General features: G+C 34.4%; 1 protein-coding gene across 3 annotated transcripts in view; it reads left to right on the top strand.

Moving 5' to 3' along the window:
- Nucleotides 1-14424, top strand: part of LOC309797651 (ankyrin repeat domain-containing protein 26-like) — a 137792-nt gene that overhangs the window by 97792 nt on the left and 25576 nt on the right. Inside the window, exons 18-24 of one of the 3 annotated variants that reach the window (XM_082646112.1) lie at nt 1497-1648; nt 3960-4130; nt 5942-5975; nt 6259-6400; nt 9697-9910; nt 11767-11950; nt 12562-12699. In XM_082646112.1, the coding sequence (XP_082502238.1) occupies nt 1497-1648; nt 3960-4130; nt 5942-5975; nt 6259-6400; nt 9697-9910; nt 11767-11950; nt 12562-12699 (1035 nt within the window). The remainder of the gene's footprint in view (nt 1-1496; nt 1649-3959; nt 4131-5941; nt 5976-6258; nt 6401-9696; nt 9911-11766; nt 11951-12561; nt 12700-14424) is intronic. The other 2 variants (XM_082646111.1, XM_082646110.1) reach the window with 2 other exon arrangements.

Here is a 14424-nt window from a genome sequence, read left to right on the forward strand (position 1 = left end):
CATACCGTGTGACTTTCTGAGCCAGAATTTCCACAAAGGAAATTGCTTAAGAAATATAATAAGCTAGGGTTTGGGGGTTTCTTTTTAATCTATTGGGTTTTAAATATAAATTACACTCTATAGTATGGGAAGGAAGCAGTGACTGAAAGAAGGGACATAAACACGTATTCCTGGTAAACTAATCTCTTTATTGTGCTTTAGTGGATGCGATCTTCTCTGCTTTACTCAATCGCTTGGCACTTAGAATTCCAGCATGGCCACTTCAAGATATTTTTAATAACAAATACATGTACTCCCACATATTCTTTAATCACCACTCTCAGATGTTTCTGTTGAGTCAGACCTTTACATTATGTTGTTTAATAAAATGTGGTAAGTTTTGACATGTATGATTTTATCATATAGGTAGTATAAACCCTCAGCCAAACAAATTCAGTATTTATCTCCAAAGGAGAAAACTGAGTTTTGACGTGCAGTGAGGTTTTTTTTCCTTCCATTAATAGATTTTTAAATTTGTTTGTTTGCTCTTTTGTGTAAGAGGTGCATTGACTGAGTTTTAAAGATAGACAAAAATCTGTAGATATTCTCCTTTAAAAGAAAAACAGATGAGCCCTACCCCCAACTGAGGCATTAAATTACTTTGCCAAAGTCACACTTTTAACTTATCTGATTAATCTGATGAATTCATTTGGTAATTTATCAGATTCAGGGTTACAGAATTGTATCATCTCTTTTGGTGCCATGAAATGATAGGAAATGCCACTTTAGGGGCTTTGGAATAATCATTGAACCTTTCTTGGTTTTATTCCCATTATTGGTAAATAGTGGGGCTAAAGTAGATAATTACTTCTATACCCTTTAGCTCTAAAATTTCATGGTTATTGAATGTGAAATTGGGAGGCATTACTCATTTTCCAGAATTCCACACTAACTAGCAATTCATCAATTTCACTCTACTCCTGTTTTTTGGTAAACTTTGGTTCATATATTTTAGTGAACACCATCACTTTTTTGATATTCCCAGGATCCAAATGAAAAAAGAATTGTAAAAGGCAGTGGGGGAAGAATAGCTTCAGTGCAGAAAGAAGGATGTTTCCTTTTTGTTACTGAAGCACCAAGGTGTCCCGTCCTCTAAATTTGGCTGTTTAATGCAAAATCCAGGTGGTAAAGACCAAAGAGGACAAATTTTGTGTCTTTGTCTCTTTATTTCTCTGTCTCTGCCATCAGACAGGGAAGAGTGGATGTGAATAGCTGCACCACATTAAGAAAGCCCTTTTTGAAATTTTTAAAATTTTATTTCTTTTCCTCAAACAGAAAGAAGCAGACTTTACAAAAATTTCAATGACTTGTAATTAAAAAAATTAAAGTAAGCACAAAACTATTTTTATTGCTTAAAGCCGGGGCAAACTCTGAGTCAAGTAATTAATGACAATGAAAAGGTCTTTATAATGAATAAGGTAATAACAATTATATGTAGTGTCAAACTTTCATTAAAGGTTGAAGAAGCAAAGAAGAAGCACAAAAGTAGTGAAATGGAAGTATCAGAAAACATATATGATGCTGATGATAGTGGATTAATTCAACAGAGAAAGAGCAGAAAAACTAATAACCAACAGTTTCCTACCATGGAGAATGAAGATTCTGATAGGTAAGCCTATGTCAGTATTTAACAATAGATAATTGTTATTTTCCTATAAAACAAGTTCTCATTTGAGCTACTGTTCATGATTAACAAATTTTATATTTTTCTAGGGTTATAGTTATTTCTAATACTCTTGTCCTTTAGCCTTAATACTAGAGTTAATTGGTTAACACACCACTGTATTACAGTATTACAGTATTCTGGATTTGACTGTATACTTACCTTTACCAGTGTGTTGTATATTTAAATATATTTTATGTTACTAATTAGCGTCCTTTGATTTCAGCTTGAAGACTCCTTTCAGCATTTCTTGTGAGGCAGGTCTAGTGGTGATGACCTCCCTCAGCTTTGCTTTGTTTGGGAAAGCCTTTATCTCTCCTTCATTTCTGAAAGACAACTTTTCTGGATAGAGTATTCTTGGTTGGCAGGTTTTTTCTTTTAGCACTTTGAATATGTCGTCCTACTCTCTTGAAATCCATTGATAGACTTATGGGGGTTCCCTTATAATTTACAAGCCTCTTTACTTTTGCTGCTTTTAAGACTCTCTCTTTGTCTTTGATTTTTGACAGTTTTGTTATAATGTCTCCTGGCGAGGATTTCTTTAAGTTGAGTTTGCTTGGTGACCTATGTGCTTTAGGAACTTGGATATCCAAATCTCTCTCCAGGTTTAGGAAGTTCTCAACCATTTTTTCTTTAAATAAGCTTCTGCCACCTTCTCCCTATCTTCTCTTTCTGGAACTGCCATGATTTATGAATTATTTCTTTTGATGGTATCTGGTAATTCATGTAGGCTTTCTTCCCACTTTTTCATTCTTTTTTTCTTTATTCTCCTCTGATTGGATAATTTCAAAGCTCCTGTCTCTTAACTCACAGATTCTTTCTTCTGTTTGATCCATTCTGCTGTCAGTGCTCTTTATTGCATTTTTCCTTTCATTCATTGTATTCTTCAGCTCCAAAACTTCCATTTGGTTATTTTTTATTATTTCTATCTCTTTGTTAAACTCCTCATCTTGTTTGTGTATTACTTTCCTGATTTTATTGGGTTGTCTTTCTGTGTTTTCTTGTAGCTCACTGAGTTTCCTTAAAACTACTATTTTGAATTCTCTATCAGGTAGATTGCAGATCTCCATGTCTTTGGGATTTGCTAGTGGAAAATTATTGTGATCTTTTGGTAGTGTCATGTTTTCTTGATTTTTTTTATGTTACTTGAAGTTTTGCACTGCTGTCTTTGAATTTGAAGTAGCAGTCACCTCTTCCAGTCTTTAATAACTGCCCTCTCCAATGTATCCCAACTTGCATTTTTTTGTTCCAGTGGTATGCTGGCACTTCTCTGCTGGAAACCTGGATTTCCACAAAGGCTCTCTCGTCTGTGGGTGATTGTCTAAGACAGTGTTTTCCAGGGGTTCCCTGGACGTTGCTAAGAGTGGCTGGAGCCAGTTCATGGGCCATGCAGGGTCCACAGCTGGGCTGTGGTCTGTATGTCTGTTACCACTTGGGTGGGCAGGACTCTTCCCAGGTCCCTTGGTTTATGGTGCTGGATCCTGCAACTGCCACAAAGCCCCTTTTGTCTGTGGATAGATGCCAAATTGTTGCTGGTGGTGGAGGGATACTATGAGGTACCTATTTTTCAGCCCTGATGCTGACATGACCCCAACATGTGGGTGTTTAAAAGTAAATTTTCCCCCGAAGATATTTCCTTGAGTTCTTCTTTCGTGTTTTATGTACCTCATGTTATTTTTAAAAATCATGCAAATTAAACATTATTATATATCAAAACAAAACAAAAAAATAGAGTAGAAATCTAATTATTACTCCCATGTCTAAGAGTCATTGCTTTTAGGCAGTGAACTTCAGCTTTTCATTGTAGCACTTGAGGTTCTTCAGAATGTCTTTCCAGACTCATCTCTCTGCTTCCTTCCATGTATTTTGTACTTTTCCTTCCAAGTTTCTCAGAAACACCTAGACTCCATGTGTCTAAACTTTGTGCTCACATTCTAATCACCAAGTAGAATGATTTTCTCCATTTTCTTTTCCTCATGACCTCCTCTGTTTATTTAACCTCTTCTGTAAAGCTTTCCTATGTTCACTTATAACTTTCATGTGTCAACTCTTACATATCACATTGTATCATAATTGTGTATGTGTCTTTGAAGCAAGGATTTGTATTTGCTTGCATATGGTTGGTACTTCATAACTGTTTTGTGAACTAATAAATGACTTATGATGGGTAAGAGTTGGAATTTTACAAAAATTGGTTTTTTATTCTTTATCAGTAGAATTATTAGAAAACATTGGCTTTTTAATGGATTTTTTAAAGTAGCGGTCCTGGCGTGCACATGAAGGAAGTAAAGAAAAAGGAAAATGAAAAATGGACAACAAAAGAATGTGTGATTACACCAATGTTTGAGAAGGCTGATTCACTGAGTGGTGGTCTGCTACACATGAAGGATGACAGCAGTTTAAGTGGAGTAGATCAGGATGATGGCAGGTAAAATGTACAAATTCTTTTAGGTCAAGAAATATTAGCACTGAATACTTTTTCTGGAAATAGAACAGCATAATATAGTGTACAGGTCATGACAGGAGTATTCTCAACTATACCAGATGAACGCTGCTGAAAGGTTAAGATGAGGATGAGTGGCTTTGACCAGAAGTAGTTTCAATAAATATTCCCCATGGAAGCTGGACTGTAGTGAATAAATATAAACGGCTCCTTAGGGAATATTTACTGGGAAAGGCAATAGAGAACTGGATGGTAACTGAAGAGGAATGTGGAGTTCAAGGGAGTTTCCTTTCTCTTTTTATGTTAAGATGGGCGTTTTTAGAGTATGTTTGTATGCTGTTGGAAATGAGCCAGTAGAGGATGCATTTATTCAGTTTAATGTTGTTTGCATGTCCAATATTAGAAAGCTTATTGATTGTATTACATTATCTTTAAAATATTATAGTAAACTAATTGTACATAATACTTCTATTCACGTATAGTTTTATGGTAAGGGCTTGTTCATTGATTTTGAAGTGTAATATTCTTATATAATTGAATATGCAGATGAGTACTTAAAAGTTATTCTATCATACATAGATTTTTAAAAATTATATAATCATAAATTTACAAACATTTAGGCCATACTGAAAAGGATTTAATCATTCCTTGATAATTCTAGATGACAGTATCATCATGAGTGGCTATGGTTTTGTAAGGTACTCTAAAACAGGTTATGTTAACTTCATAGTGGTTTAGATTCCAGGGAAAAGGGTAAGATTTTGTTTATATTTGATAGGAAAAAAACTATTAACAATCTATCACAGATTATTACTTTTGGATTATAAAGTTCTAAATTACAAAAGTCATGCTTCCTATACCAAAAGTGTCATTAACACGTATTGTGCGCTAAGTATATGTTGAATGTATGAATAAACAGCTGAATGGGTGAATGAATGAATGGGTGAATGAAACCCTCATCAATGGGTTGATGAATTTCTTTACAAAAGCAAATCTTTATTGAAAATAGAATTCCTATATTGCCTGGGTCTAAAGTCTTTTTATTTTTGAAAAATATGTGTAAGATTCAGAAATTATTATTTATAGTTATAACTAGACATGGAATGATAATACAGATTCATTTGCTATCATATTACTTAAAAACACTTAAAAATAAATATTACCTTCTCATCATATTGTGAAACACAAGTGTTGAAGCCAGATTTCCTGGGTTTGAATTCTGGGTCAGCTGCTGATCTGCTGTATGGGCTTGGGCAACTTACTTAGCCTTTCTGTGCTGCATTTCTTCCTGTGTAAAAAGGACCTAATGTATTACCTCTCTCCCAGAATTGTTGTGAGGATTAAAATGCCTTTAAGACATGTAAGGTGCTTATAATAATGCATAACAATTACATAGTAAGTCCTCAAAAAGCTAATATCATGATTATTAAAAACGGGTTTCTTTCATATAAGGACTTAATACTCTCCAAATAGGTTTTAGTGCCATAAAGTTAGTTTTTATTGAAAATGACGATAACAAAAAACCCTGGTATATTTCTTCCTATCAAATAATGCAAGTAACATTATGTTTTTCCTTTTCCTTTGATTGTCAGCTTAATCTAATTTAATGCTTTGTTAATATTATTATGGTGTATTTTCTTTGTCCTTTAATGTTACTCTTTCTATTTATTGTTTAATCTCTTTTATAGAAAATTAATTACCAATGCAAAGATTTTATGTGAAAAACAATAGGTTTAGGTATTCTTTGGATTTTAAGTATTTAATATTTGCCTGAAAAGAATCGTTTGTTTTTCTAGGGCTACAAAGGAAACATCTAATGAGAAGAACAAGGTAGAGTAAAAAATTAATTATAAAAAATATTATCCTGTAGTAAAAAATTACTTTGTGAAAGGTATAGTGGAAAAATAGAAAATCTTCCTTTGTTGTAGAAACATTTACTTTGAAAAAATAATTTAGAAACACTGTTCATAAAATTATCCCTTTGATAAAAATCTGTTCTTTTAAGAAGTATCTGTGTTTTTGCTTTAATAAAGAGATATTTATCACCTCCGTACACTTAGTATATTTTATAAGTATTTTGGGGACATTGTGAAATAGTATTTTTTATTTGTAGGTCAAAGAGCAAATTAATTCTATGGATGACCTTGATGACTTAACTCAGTCATCTGAAACAGCTTTTGAGGATTGCCAGATGCTTTACTCTAATTATAAGAATTCCATGTTGCTAATAGAACAACTTGGCATGGAGTGTAAAGGTAGGACCATGGTATAAATATGTATATTTATATGTATATTTTTGTGTATACTGTTGTAATATTTGGTAGAATTCACCAGTGTAGCCATTTGGGCCTGGAATTTTCTTTGTGGGAAGGTCTTTAAGTAGGACTTTAGTTTCTTTTTTAGATATAGGGCTATTTAGTTTATTTGTTCTTTCTTTTTTTCTTTTTTTTTTTTTTTTTTTTTTCTGTAAGCAGGCCTCTCACTGCTGTGGCCTCTCCCATTGTGGAGCATAGGCTCTGACGTGCAGGCTCAGCGGCCATGGTTCATGGGCCCAGCCGCTCCATGGCATGTGGGATCTTCCTGGACCCGGGCACGAACCCGTGTCCCCTGCATCGGCAGTTGGACTCTCAACCCTTGCGCCACCAGGGAAGCCCTATTTGTTCTTTCTTGATTGAGCTTTGGTATTTTCCCTCTTTCAAGGAATTTACCCACTTCATCTGAGTTGTCAAATTTATTTACATAATGTTCATAATATTACTCTGTCAGTCTTTTAATATCTATAGAATCTGTAGTAATTTCTCATTACTCATTTCTGTGAAATTGGTAATTTGTGCCTTCTCTCTCTTTTTTTTTTTTTTTCATTATCAGCCTGGCTAGAGGTTTATCACTTTTATTCATCTTCTGAACATATTTGGTTTCACTGGTTTTTTAAAAACATATTTATTTATTTATTTATTTTAGGCTGTGTTGGGTCTTCATTGCTGTGCTCAGGCTTTCTCTAGTTGCAGCAAGTGGAGGCTACTCTTCGTTCAGTGTGCAGGCTTCTCATTGCTGTGGCTTCTCTTGTGGTGGAACATGGGTTCTAGGTACATGGGCTTCAGTAGTTGTGGCACGTGGGCTCAGTAGTTGTGGCTTGCGGATGGTAAAATGCAGGCTCAGTAGTTTTGGCACACAGGCTTAGTTGCTCTGCGGTATGTGGCATCTTCCTGGACCAGGGATCAAACCCATGTCCCTTGCATTGGCAGGTGGATTCTTAACCATTGTGCCACCAGGGGAGTCCCTCATTGATTTTTCCATGTCTTTTTTGTTTTGTTTGTTTTGTTTTTTCTCATTGATTTTTTCTTTGATTTTTTTATTTCCTTTCTTCTGCTTGCTTTGGGTTTACTTTGCTCTTTTTTAAAAAATATTTATTTATTTATTTTATTTTTGGCTGCGTTAGGTCTTAGTTGCAGCATGTGGGATCTTTTGTTGCAGCGCGTGGGCCTCTCTCTCTAGTTGTGGCGTGTGGGCCCAGTATTTGTGACACTCCAAATGGGGTGTGGGCTCCAGCGTGTGTGGGCTCTGTAGTTGCGGCATGCCAGCTCTCTAGTTGTGGCTTGCGTGTTCAGTCGTTGCAGTGGGCGGGCTTAGTTGCCCCATGGCATGTGGGGTTTTAGTCCCCCGACCAGGGATCGAACCCGTGTCCCCTGGATTGGAAGGCAGATCCTTAACCACTGAACCATCAGGGAAGTCCCCTAATTTTCTCTTTTTCTAGATTTTTATGTTGGAAGCCAAGGTCATTGATTTGAGACCTTCTTTTCTAATATAGACATCCAGTGCTATAAATTTTCATGCAAGTAAGCAGCATTCCACAAATAGTAATATATTATGTTTTCATTTTTATTCAGTTTAAAATACTTTGTAATTCCTCTTTTCATTACCTCTTTAATCCAAGGATTATTTAGATGTGTGTTATTTAGTTTTCAAATATTGGAGTATTTTCCAGAAATATTTTTGTTCTTCATTTCCAGTTTGATTGCTTTGTGGTCAGAGAACATACTTTGTATGACTTAAATCCTTTTGACTTACTCCTTTACTTTATAACTCAGAATATAGTCTTCTTTTGGTAAGTGTTCCATGGCTACTTGAAAAGAATGGTGGTGTTCAAGTCTACAGTATCCTTGATGATTTTCTGCCTGCTCTTTCTATCACTTATTCATTGAGGGGTATTGAAATCTCAGACTGTAATTGTGGATTTGTCTATTTTTCTTTGCAGTTCTCTCAAGTTTTGCTTCGTATATTTTGAAGTTACTAGGCACATAAACGTTTAGGGTTGTTGTGCTTTTTATTAATTGACACTCCTCATTATGAAATGACCTTGTTTATTGCTGATAATGTTTTTTTACTCTGAAGTCTACTTTGTTTGGTATTAATATAGCCAGTCTAGCTTAGCTTTGTTTTGTCACATGTTAGTGTGGTATATCTTATTTCTAACCTTATTATAAATTTATGTCCGTATGTTTAAAGTGCATTTCTTATAGGTGGCATACAGTTGGGTCTTGCTTTTTGATCCAGTCTGACAATCTGCTTTTTCTTAAAAATTAATTAATTAATTTATGTATTTATTTTTGGCTGTGTTGGGTCTTCATTGCTGCGCACAGGTTTTCTCTAGTTACGGCAAAGGGAGGCTACTCTTCATTGTGGTGCACAGGCTTCTCATTGCGGTGGCTTCTCTTGCTGTGGAGCACAGGCTGTAGGCCCATGGGCTTCAGTAATTGTGGCATGTGGGCTCAGTCATTGTGGCGCATGGGTTTAGTTGTTCCATGACGTGTGGGAGGACCAGGGCTCAAACCTGTGTCTCCTGCATTGGCAGGTGGATTCCTGACCACTGCGCCACCAGTGAAGTCCCTGACAATCTGCTTTTTAATTGAGGTTTTCAGACCATTTTCACTTAATGTGATTATTGATACAGTAGGTATGAATCTGTCATTATGCTGTTTGATTTCTGTTTATCCCATCTGTTCTTTGTTGCCCTTTTCTTTTTCTGCCATCTTTTAGATTAATCAAGTAATTTTTATGATGTAGTTTTATTTCTTTTTTGTTTTTTTGGTTTATTAACTGTAACTCTTTTGTTCACAATTTTAGTGGTTGCTTTAGGGTTTACAGTATTTTACTTAGGGTTATCACAGTCCACCTTCAAGTAATATTGTACCACATCATATATAGGATAAGAATATTACAAAATAGTTTACTTCCACTTCTTCTCTCCTTGCCAGATCCTCCTGGATCTGTGGGATTGTAGTTTTCATTAAGTTTAGAAAGTTGTTGGCCATTCTTTTCTTCAAATATTTTTTTTCTGTTTCTTTCCTCCACCTCTTTGGGGCATTGTATATTTAGCCACTTGAATTCCTGGTCAGGGAATTAAGGTCCCGCATGCTGTGCGTCATGGCCAAAAAAAAAAAAAAAGGTATTTGTTCAATGTATGGATGAGTGAAGGTGAAAATGCACAGTGCTGTATACATAAAAATTACTCATATATTTTATTTCTATCTTTGTTTTCTTCCTAATGCAGATTCTGTTAGCTTATTGAAAATTCGGGATGCAGTTCTTTCATATGAAAGATTAATAGATCTTAAAAAAGATCACTGTGAACTACTTACAGGACAAAATAAAAAAATGGAAAGTAAGGTTACTGGGCTACAAAAGGAGCTATCAGAAACAAAAGAAATGAAATCACAGTTAGAGCATCAAAAAGTGGAATGGGAACAAGAGCTCTGCAGCTTGAGGTATTGAACATCTTGGTTTTAAAGAAATATTTGAACTGTTTTTATTTACTGTAATACTACAGATGTGTATTTACTTTAATATTACAGGAAGTTTTATAATTGCTAACTTACCTGCTGGGATTTTACAGGGGAGAAAACTTCATTAGTATTGTGGAGTGTGAAATTCTTGGAAATAATACAGCAAGTTCTTAACAGTGGATACTTCTACTAATAATTTAATGTATATATTTCCAAATCATCATTTTCATGGCCATACAGAAGTCCTCCATACGAAGCCTCATTTTTTTGTAATCTCTCTTTTTTTTAATTTTATTTTTTTATACAGCAGGTTCTTATTAGTTATCCATTTTATACATATTAGTGTATACATGTCAATCCCAAGCTCCAAGTTCATCCCAGCCCCCTGCTTTCCCCCCTTGGTGTCTATACGTTTGTTCTCTACATCTGTGTCTCTATTTCTGCCTTGCAAACCAGTTCACCTGTACCATTTTTCTAGATTCCACATATATGTGTTAATATACGATATTTGTTTTTCTCTTTCTGACTTACTTCACTCTGTATGACAGTCCCTAGATCCAACCACGTCTCAACAAATGACCCAATTTCGTTCCTTTTTATGGCTGAGTAATATTCCATTGTATATATGTGCCACATCTTCTTTATCCATTCGTCTGTTGATGGGCATTTACATTGCTTCCATGACCTGGCTATTGTAAATAGTGCTGCAATGAACATTGGGGTGCTTGTGTCTTTTTGAATTATGGTCATTATTTTTTTAGCAAATTGAATGTCAGTTATTTTTCATTTTTCTGCATTATATTTAATGCTACAAGGAATGTCTCTTCTATAAATTCATTTCTACATTTCTGATTATTTATTTTGAATAAATTCTTTAATATTGTGTTATTTGGTTAAAGTATGAGAACTTTTTAAAAAGGTCTTTGATCCATGTTTCTAAATTGTTCTCCAGAAAGTTTATATTTCTTTACACTCCCACCCACAGAAGTATGAAATGGCCATTTTTCTCAAGACAAAATTTTTAAAAACATTTATGTAGTTTTATTCTTAACATATGCATGGATGAAATAAGAGGTAAAAATGGAAGGTGATTACTGATTAGTTTATTCAATATCTCTTTCATACAGAGATAAAATTAGTTCACAGGTTTGTGCTGAAAGCACAAAATACTCTCTATTTGATTAATTAATATGGATCCTGCCTTACGGGATTTAAAATTATTTATTAAATAGATAATAATCAACAAGTTGAAAATGTTGCAAAAGAAGAAACATAAAAAGTGTGGGGCAACAGATATTAGACTCCCTAGCCTAGTCTTGGATTACAGTGTCTGAAGATATATGTTCTGTAAAAGGCATCTGCAGATTTTATCTGGCACTGTAAGTCATTTAGGGGTACCTGTAGTATTTTATGAAGTTGAAATTTTATTTCTAGTGAACTTATAAACTTGTTTCTAAACAACAGCTTCTCTTTTTAACTAGTAACTAAATTATGTGTCCTAAAGGAGGAGTAATTATGACAGTGTGGAAAACGGTAATTTTCGGCCTAACTTCACTGAATAATTTCAAAATTTCTTTCCTACACTATTCACCAGAGTTACTCTTGACTAAAACTTACTTAAGTGGCAGAATGTTTTTTCATTGCTACCTTTCAAGTATATATATCTTTATGAAGAGATTGAAGTGAGGAATTAAAAATATGGGACCTAGAAAGGAAAAAAAAACTGGAGAACAGAAATTTCATTAGGATACTAAATCAGCAGGTGAAGAGCCAGATCATAAAATGAACTTTTTATTTTCCAACAAAACACATTTTAAGGTAAGCATATTTAACTGCAGATTCACCCTAAAACAAGAAAAGAAGAAGAGAAGAAATGCTGACAGGTTATATGAAAAAATTAGGGAGCAGTTAAGAAGAAAAGAAGAGCAATACAGTAAAGAAGTTGAAATGAAACAACAACTTGAACTCACTCTCAGAGCACTAGACATGGAACTGAGGACTGTGAGAAATAATCTGAATCAGGTAAGTTAATCTTTGGTGAAAATTTCAAATTTCCAACAGTATTTCCTCAGTATTATTTGTAATATCGCTTTGATTTAATATATATTATTTAGGTTTAAAACAAATAAAAAGTGTTATCTCATCCTAAATATGAACTATGACATTTATAGCTTAAGCTATTAATTTCTTGCCATTCTTAGCTTCTAATACATGCTCTGTGTATGTTTTCTGAATGGAGGAATGGAAGGTAAATTGAGCTTAATGATTAACATAATGATTGGCATTTTTGGTCCATTTAAAAGTAATATTCTTAATTCCAATCCATGTGTTAATTTTGGCTTTTCTGTGTTAAACTACAGGGTAAATTGCCTTGAGACTGCGATGGAACTAGTTAAATGCTTTGTAAAAAAATTTTCTTTCACAATACTATATCTCCCTGTATTTTTGCTCTGTGATAAGTTTAGCAGTCATTTAAATTAAAATCTTAAGTTATTCATGTGGGATAAATATCCTTGTGTTTATTTTAAAAGGCTACTTCCTTTTAACAGTTTTTTTTTTAATTCTGCTCTTAAGCTTTTGACTTTTTTTTTTTAATGGTATGAGACCAAAAACCTCATGAAATGTGTCTCCAGGTTGTAGAAGAGCGAAATGACGCTCAGAGGCAGCTTTCTCGAGAGCAGAATGCCAGAATTTTACAAGATGGAATCCTGACCAGTCACCTTGCCAAACAAAAGGAGATAGAAATGACTAATAAGGAAATGAATTCTGAGATATTTTCTTTAATCATTTTCAAATATTTGTGTGTATGTATCTGTATATGTATATATTTTAAAAACCAATACTATACATCACAGACAGTGTAGAGGATATTTAAAACCTATTTAAGTATATTTGGGGGGGGTGACGTTTCTCGTCCATTGCATATTTAATATTTTTAGTTCAAACATAATTGAATTATATTTGATTAAATTTAATTCAAGTAGTATTTTTAATTTAAATCCATTTGTCTGCAACAGTCAAGCAGTGACATACAATAGCCTCATCCAAGGAGCAGCTTTTAATATTTTCCATAGGAACTGATTAACTTTTCATAATCTGAAAACTATTGCTACCATCTAGAAAAGTCTGCACCCTGATGGCGGTTTAGGCAGGGAACACCATGTGTGCTCCACCATCGAAAACACTACCCGACCAAATCTCAGCACTGAATACGTTCTTGCCCTCTGCTTTGGAGTGAACATGTCAATCACTATGCACCTCATCATTTTCAGTGCCTAAATCAGAGTCTGTTCTTGGCTTCACTGTCATTTCTTTAACCAGTACCCCATCAATGACATTTTCACATCACTTACAATTTTTCAGTATCGTAAAAGCTGCAACATTAGTTGTAAAAATATATTTTTTTTTTTTTTTTGCGGTACGTGGGCCTCTCACTGTTGTAGCCTCTCCCATTGCAGAGCACAGGCTCCAGCCACGCAGGCTCAGCGGCCATGGCTCACGGGCCCAGCCACTCTGCGGCATGTGCAATCTTCCCGAACCAGGGCACGAACCCGTGTCCCCTGCATCGGCAGGTGGACTCTAAACCACTGCACCACCAGGGAAGCCCGTAAAAACTTTTTTGAGCCCTTAAAAAAAAAATATTTCCTTAGAATAAACTTACAAAATTACCAAAAAAAAAAGAGAAAATCCCAAAACAAACAAACAAAGCAACATTATGGTTTTTGGCAGTGATTTCACTTCCTTGATAGATTAATAGAGAGGTTAGTTTATCCCTTCCACTGATGGTAAGGGGGAAAGGTATAGCCAGTTCAGAGAACGTCTTTTGGATGTCATTCTTCTACTTGTGAGAAAATTAACACTTTGCTCCAGGTAGTGTCCTATTTCAGTACAAGGAACTTTTGAAAATAGTGATAGATATGCCATAATATTTATTTAGTGATAATTTATTGATAAGTGTTTTATTTTTAGTGAAACAGTTCATTGTATTTCCCCCTACCTTACTATTTTAAGCATTATGAAGAGAGAGTAAAAGTTATTGCAGCAGCGAATAATCTCACGATTTTCTAAGATCTCTATAAATTTTACCTGATTTACCACTAGTGTATGCACCATAGTGAAATATAAGGCTCATTGCATATTTATATGTTTGTACTAGAGAACTAGCTGTGGTTTGGTGTAAGAGGACTCATAGTAAAGTCAAAAGACCTGGAGAAAAGCCTGCAGCTTGCTTGTATTTTTGACTTCCTCATTTCCAGGATTGTCATAGCTAAATGAGTTAATTGATGTTTGTAGAAGTGCTTAGTACAGTTATCAGTAGATGTAATTCTTGTAACTGACTATAAAAATATTAGAAATGTAGAATATTTATGGAATAGTCTCAGGACTATATAAATAGTAGAAACATAGAATATTTATGGAATATTCTCAGGAAAAAAATTTTTTAGGAAATTTAATCTGTTGAAATATATACAGAGCTAAGGCTTTTACTATGGGGT

This window comes from Mesoplodon mirus, assembly GCF_964341445.2.
Source record: "Mesoplodon mirus genome assembly, contig: HAP1_SCAFFOLD_832, whole genome shotgun sequence".
NCBI lineage: Eukaryota > Metazoa > Chordata > Mammalia > Artiodactyla > Ziphiidae > Mesoplodon > Mesoplodon mirus.